Source organism: Culicoides brevitarsis, chromosome 1, assembly GCF_036172545.1.
Source record: "Culicoides brevitarsis isolate CSIRO-B50_1 chromosome 1, AGI_CSIRO_Cbre_v1, whole genome shotgun sequence".
Lineage (NCBI taxonomy): Eukaryota > Metazoa > Arthropoda > Insecta > Diptera > Ceratopogonidae > Culicoides > Culicoides brevitarsis.
This window is the reverse complement of record NC_087085.1, coordinates 40,825,367-40,832,845: the sequence shown is the minus strand read 5'-3', so window position 1 is coordinate 40,832,845 and position 7,479 is coordinate 40,825,367. Positions and strand designations below refer to the sequence as shown.

The 7,479-nt window shown below is 23.3% G+C and overlaps 1 protein-coding gene across 2 annotated transcripts in view; it reads left to right on the top strand.

Annotated features, from left to right (window-relative positions):
* Positions 1 to 6,926: 6,926 nt before the first annotated feature.
* The window catches only part of LOC134837988 (hemicentin-2), a 94,981-nt gene continuing 94,428 nt past the window's right edge, over positions 6,927 to 7,479 (top strand). For both annotated transcript variants that reach the window (XM_063853408.1, XM_063853407.1), the window contains exon 1: positions 6,927 to 7,032. In XM_063853408.1, coding sequence (XP_063709478.1) covers positions 6,951 to 7,032 — 82 coding nt within the window. In that variant the 5' untranslated portion in view covers positions 6,927 to 6,950. The remainder of the gene's footprint in view (positions 7,033 to 7,479) is intronic.

Below are 7,479 nucleotides of genomic sequence, written 5' to 3'. Positions count from 1 at the left end.
ACATAAAAAAATATTTTTTTAAAAATTTTTAACCAAAAAAAGCAATCTACAATTATTTTTTTAATTTTTCAATGAAATGTTTTGACTAAAAAAATATTTTAATTTTTTATTAAAAAATAACTTAATTATTACATTTTAACTTTTTAAATAATTTTTGAAATTTTATTTAAATAAATTAATATTTATAAAAAAATTAATTTATTAAAATATTGTAAAATTAATTTTCAAATAAAAATAAATATTATATATAAAAATTGGAAAAAAAATTGCTGCCATAAAAATTTTAAATAATTTTTTTTTTTGAATAAGTAAAGAGCAATTTTCAAATTTTTAATGCTAATTTTGTTTAAAAAAAGTTTTGACGAATATTAAAAATAATTATTTATTTAAAAATAATTCTAATAATTTTTTATTAAATCTTTTTAAAAAAAATAAATTGAATCAGCGAAAAGCTATTTACAAATTTTAGTTATTTTTTTTTTTGAATTAGAGAAAGGCGATTTTCAAATTTTTCAAATTAAGTTTCTGTTTCGAAAAACTTTCATAAAATTTAAAAATAATTTTTTAATTAAAAAATAATTTTAATAAATTTTTATAAATTTATAAAATTTAATTTAATTAATTTTAAAATTTAATTTTTTATGTAAAAGTGTCTCAAAAAAATTTTTAAAAAATTTTTTTTTTCAAAAAAGTTCAACGACCTTCCCTAAAAATAATTTCGGGAGCTAATTTAAATTTTCAGCATCACTCCGCAAGTAAAAAGGTAACAAAAGTCGTAACTATATAACGATGATAATAATAATAATCACCATGAGATGAGCTTAACAAAAACTTTATAAAATATCAAGAATGAATGAATGAACGACAATTGAATGAAAAACTTTCTTTGTTGTTACCAAAGTCGACTTTTATTATATCAAATGTCGGTATATACATCCAGTAAGTTGAAAAATACTTTTCATCTTGTTTAAACTAATTTTTGAAACCACACAAAATTTTCTGCATTCAAGGCATCAAGAATGGCTTTTCTGTGCTTTTTTAAGTGTAAAAAAGTAAACTTTTTTACTTTTCACATTAAATTCATCTTAAATTGTTACACTGCTGCCTTGCCAAGTCCATGTTCAGCGATAGTTTTGTTCGCACACAAAGTTTCACAAAACCGCAAATTTCTTCGTTAGCCGAACATTGAACAGTAAAATAGTACAATAAAATACTCCGAATGCAGTTCATCAAAGGGAATTTTGTCTGTCCCACAGCTTGTGCTTCTCTCGGCAGCACAAATATTTGCAAAAAAAAAAACTTTTTCCGTAAGAGCAATAAAAAACAACTATGTATCAAAACACACACAAAAAAGTTGGAAAAATGGTAAAAGCAAAAGTCAAAACTTTTAAATGCACTTTTTTCATTGTAATTTTATTATTCTATTACGGATTTAACCTAACCCATTGCGAGAGTCCAAATAACCGTAGCGCCCCATTGTGTCGTAGATCACAATCAGAGACATGCTGCTATTTTTCGAGCGATGATGGCGGCATGCATGACACTTCAATTGCCAGTCAATTTACAGCAAAAAAAAAGGGAAAAAAGTCAGATTTACACAAAATTTTACTACGTTCGCTCGGTCAATAGTCTCGTGCTACGCAGACCGGAAATTTGGATTGAATTGACAATAAATACGAGAGAATTTGTAACTGAAGTACGTACGAATTGAATTTGATATCCGGTATCATTGGCGCGCGGTAATATAATTTCACCACAGATTTTTGGTTCATATGCAATTGAAAAAAAAAAATAGAAATTTTTATTGTTGTCGTATTGATTTCTTTCGTTCACGTGAATAAATTTTCCGATCCATGGGAGAAACATTTTTTTTTTCGAAGGTAATTAAATTCCGGTGAATTTTGCTTGGTTTGGATTGATTGGAATTTTTGATAAAATTATTGCGAAATTCAATCAAATTAATTTCGTCCTGAAAAAATGAACGTTAATTCCTGAAAGAAAAAAAAATAATTTATTAGTGCATAAACCATTCATTATTGCAGTGCAAAGAAAAAAAATTATTTGTAAGAACTCACAAAAAAAGCAATTTCATTGAAACAACAAAGAGCAAAAGTACGATATTGTAAAGATTGGCCGTTCTTAAGACGCTTATAAATCCGGGGTACCTCTATGGATGCTCGATCGTAATATAATAAAATAATAAATTCCAAAGAACACAGCAAAAACAGACGGTTTTTTTACAGTGCCTTTGCGTTCACGAAATAACAACAGTCGATAAGTCCAATAAAGCAATCAAGAAAATCCTTATTAATTAATGCGTAGTCGTCTCCCATTTATTTTAATCACTGTGTGCTCTTTTTTTTTGTTGTTTTTGTCTTTGCTATTGAATGGCTTGGTGCTTGGGGAATTTATTGCATAAAAAATTCCATTGATTTAGATTGCTTTGCTTTTGATGCTTGAATTGGCAATTGAAGGTTGTTTTTTTGCAAGAAAAAAAGTCTTTTGCGATTTTGCTGAAATAAAGTTTTTTTTAAAAAATAATTAATAATTTTTTTCATTAAAAAAATTAAATAAATTTAAATTGTATAAAATGATATAAAATAATAAAAAAAAAAAATAATTAATTAATTTTAAATTAAATTATTTAAAATTATTTCTTTTAACATTTATTAAAAATTATAAATAATGAATTAAAATTAAAGTAAATTAATTAAAATTAATAAATAAATTTAATTTAATTTATAAAAATATTATTTAATTTTTAAAAAAAATAATAAAATAATTAAATGAAATAAATTATGATTTTTTTTTTATTATTTAAAAAAATTTAATTTTAGAAAATTTTCAATGACAAATTAAATTAAAAATTCAAAATAAAATTTAAAAAAAAATTAAATTAAAAAAAAATAAATTTTTTAAAAATTTAAATTATGTAAAAAAATTATAATGGTTTTTTATTGTCAAAAATTTATATTTAAAAATTAAAAAAAAAATGAAAATTAATTTTTTTTTAAATTTTTTTCAAAAATAATTTTTATTTTAAAAAATTAATTAAATTATTTTTTATTTATTTTAAATTAATTAATTCAATGTTTTATTAGTTTAAATTTTTTCATTTAATTTTTTAAATTAATATTTGGTTAATTAAAATTAATTCAAGATTTAAGAATTAAGTATTTAATTAATTTATTAAAATAAAATTAATTTAATTAATTAAAAAAACAATAAATTAATTTTATTATTAAAATGAAATTAATTTTATTTTAAATTTCGAAATATAAATTATTCTCAATAAAAAATGAAACATTATAATTTTCTTCGATGGCTTCTGCTTCTTCGATACAATTCATAAGAAACTTACTCCACAGATCTGCAAAAAACATCAACAACGTATTATTATTAGTATCGTATTATTTATTGAAATAAGCCGGAATCCGATAAAAAAAACGATATCGTACAACAAAAATGCACCCAAGGATTCCACGAAACAGATTCCATTCATTCATATTGTTCGTTAATACAATCTGCGTACATTATACTCCTTTATTCAATTTTTTGCTTTGGAATTTTATTTTTTGTTCCTTGGAGGCTTATAAGTGCGCTGCCCTCAAGCGTCTAGCGAATTATACTCACACACAATAAAACAAGAGATAAAGAGATTATTTGCCTCTGGAACGAACGAAGGCAAAATGAACTTAAAAAGATTTACAAAACCACCAAAAAGTAATAATAATAATGTGTTGTTGATGTAAATGTGAGCGAAAAAAAAGTGTGCTCGCTGCCGGGATGGTTTATTGTTAACTTGATTCATTTAAGAGCACACACACACACACGAAAAGGAGGATCATTAATTAGTGTGATCCAAACATAAATCACGATATTAATGACCCTTATGCTACTTCAGTAGTGTGCTTTCTTAAAGTTCTGAAGTGAGTGATTGAAGAAAAGGGAGCGATTGTTAACGCACTTTTTTTTCTTTTTTGGAAGACAGAACGAAACAAATGATAGAAAAAATTAATGCTTCTGTTACATATTTACGTTGTTTGTTTAGTTCATTCATTCAACTGAAGCTAAGCCCACATTTGTTATTCAATCTGTGCTTTTTATTCTTTTTCGTTTTTTTTTCTTTTTTGTCTTTAATATTTGATTAAACAAAGAAATCACATCATTATGCGTTCAATAAAGTAAATAGCCATTTATTTGAGTAGTTTTGTGAAAACATGAGGAATTGTTGATTTAATGTAACAATTCTAATATTTTCAGCCTACTTTTGTGTTCTAAGGCAACTTAGCTTTTGATTTGTGGCTTTGTGTGTGAAACAAAGCAAAACGGATGACGTCCTTTGAGTAAATTCTTCTCAAGTAATTTTTTTAATGCATTTCAAACGGGAAAAAAGATTTGATTTGTTGTCTGTCTTTTAAAAAAAAATAAAAATAAAAAAAAAAATTTTGACTTTCTAAAAAAAATTATAAAAACAAAAAAATAAAAATTGAAATTGAATTTGTTAAAAAATATTAAATATTAAATAATATTAAAGAATAAATAAAAAAAAATTAATTCATTAATTTATGAAAAAATAAAAATTACTAAAATATTGAAATTGTAATAAATTGAATGAAATAAATTAATTTAAAATTTATTTTATTTTTTTATTTTTATAAAAATAAAAATAATTTTTTTTTAGTTTTATTTTATAAAACTTTTAATATTTTAATTTAATTAATTTTTAACTACTTAAGAATTTTTTTTTATTAATAAACTAATTAAATTTTAATTTTTTATGATTTTTTAATTTAATTTTAAAAAAATTAAAATTAATAATAATTTTATTTTAAAAAATTTTTAAAGTTAGATATTGAAGGTTTTCAAAAATTTAATTTAATTAAATATAATTTGTTTAAATTTAATAATTACCTAATTTAATTGATTTAATTTAATTTTTAAATATTTAAAATTTTTATAAAAAAAAAAAAAATAAAACTTGATTTTTAAATTTAATTTTTAGCATAAAAAATGATAAAAAATCAAAGAAAATACTAATTTTAAATGTTAGATTTTAGCAGTATAAAATTGTGAAATTTAATCATTCCTCTAATTTTAGTTTTTTTTTTAATTTCCAAAATTTATATTTTTTTTTCACTTTATAAAAAATTTTACTTTTTTTTAAATTCTGCTCAATAATAAACTTCAATAGGTCAAAATTATTAAGAAAAAATTAAAAAATAAATTAAAATTTTCCTTTTAATAAATTAAAAAAAAAAAAAACTTTACATGACAAAAATATTTTAAATCAAAAAAAATTTAAAAATAAATTTTAAAATACGCTCAAGTTTTTTCATCAAATTGATCCACAAAAAAAATTTTTTTTTACAAATGTTCCTTTTCAACTGTACAATTTACTACAAATAGAAAAGTGACATAGGATTTGTGTCAAAGACATTACTTCCTTTTCTAATGTAAACAAACATTAAAAGTTGTAACATGGCACTAAATCCTCATTTTCTTCGTAATGTTTTTCCAAAACGGACATTTCCTTTGAAGTAACTTTTCTACTTACATGTTAAAATTAAAAATGTCATGGAAAAAAAAAATAATTAGCACAAAAAAGGGCTACTTACCTAAAGAAACGTCGAGAAAAGTTAAAATTAGTTCGAAAAGTCAAAGAATTCGTTCTATTAATCCATTTAAATAGTTTCACAAAAAACAACTTACTTGTTTTTAAAACAATGTATCATTATGTCACTGAAAATTTTTTCGCTCTGTCGTACTCCGTGTCAAGGAACATTAAGTTTCAAAAACACGTTTAACCTGCATTTTCCTCTTTAGTATTTTTTTCTGCTGTTACCCTAATTTTATCTGGCAAATAAACACATTTATTTAATTCTGCAACGCCGTCTATATGGCTTACTTAGTTTTGCATTATTATGACACGACAAAGTTTTGATGATAAATTTTTTCCTCTTTTCAGAGCTCGCATGGATTATTGCAACGTATGTCGCCGAGAGTGAGTCCAAAGAGTGTTTGCAAATTATTATTATTATCAACAACATCAACATAGCATCATCAGTGTCATCATCATCATTTGGAGCAGTAGCAGCAGCAGAGGCAGCGAAAAGTTGCTAGATGACGAAGACTAATTTAAACTAAACTAGCAGTGATAAATGCAAAAAAAAAATATTAAAAAAAGGAACGAAATAATTTCCTCGAAGCAAAAGTAACAAAATTCTACAAGGGAGCTATGGTATGATGATGTGACATTATTATTGTTATCATCATCAGAAATTTTTTCTCTCTCCTCATAATAGTTAATATGATGGCATTTTAATACGAAACTGAGCAAATATGCAAAAATATACAACAAGCTACGGTGCCCGACTGCTGTTTAATACAAGAATGTTGTTAATATCATGATGAATATGTATGAAAAGTGCAGATGACTTTGTTCATGTTTCATACAAAAAAATATTTTGCAAAAAAAATGTTAAAAAAGTGATTATGTAATTTTTCTGCTTGAAAAAAAGAAGACACAAAAAACCAAAGAAAAATTGTGTGCGCGAAAAATGACATCCATATTCATGGAAAAACAAGAAAAAAATTGCAAATGCATGTAGAACATAAAATAATGATATTCTGAATATTTATGATAGTCAAAAAAAAAAAAATTATAAAAATATTCGCAGAGATTCAAAAAAAAAAAAATATAGAAAAAAAAGTTTCATCGCTATAAAGGGATTTGCTCGCAATTCCAATGCATTAACCACACAACAGAAAAATAACAAAAAAAAAGTTTGAAAAAAAACCACAACAGAGACTAAATTTTTTGTGTTTATTTAAATTATCTCGCATATATTTAGAATTTTTTGAAAAAAATAAACAAGGAGGAGCAAAAAAAAAAACAGCAAATTATTCCACCGACACACCGATAATTTTTTAGAAGCAACAAAAAAAATATGGGTAGCCACAATAAAAAGCATCACATAATGGACAGTAAGGGATTAGTCGTATTAGTTATCTACATAATTTTTATCAAAGGTAAGGGTTTTTAAACATTTATAATAACTTTTATGAGTTTTACGATATAAATAGAAAATACGAAGGTAGTTAACTCTAAATGTGACTCTTGTGCCCATCTCCTACCTTTTTTTTTTGAAATGGGATGAGGTTCAAAAGTGTTCATAATACTTTATGTTAACGGGCTTTTTACAGGTGACCGCGTCATGATCTATTTATGTAAGAAGGGAAAGGTTTTTATCTAAACATTTATCAATCAATTCAGAGATTTAGATTTTTTTTTGGTAAAAATAAAATTCCATGAAACCAAGAAGACCGTCAACCACAAAAATTTCGTAAATTAAATATATACAAATGTTTGTGATAAAGGTGTTTCCATTTATTATACGTTAAAAGGGATTTTCTAAATTGAAATGGAAATATATTTTTTTCTTTTGTTGTATTTTTTTTTGCGTTCTAAAGACACAC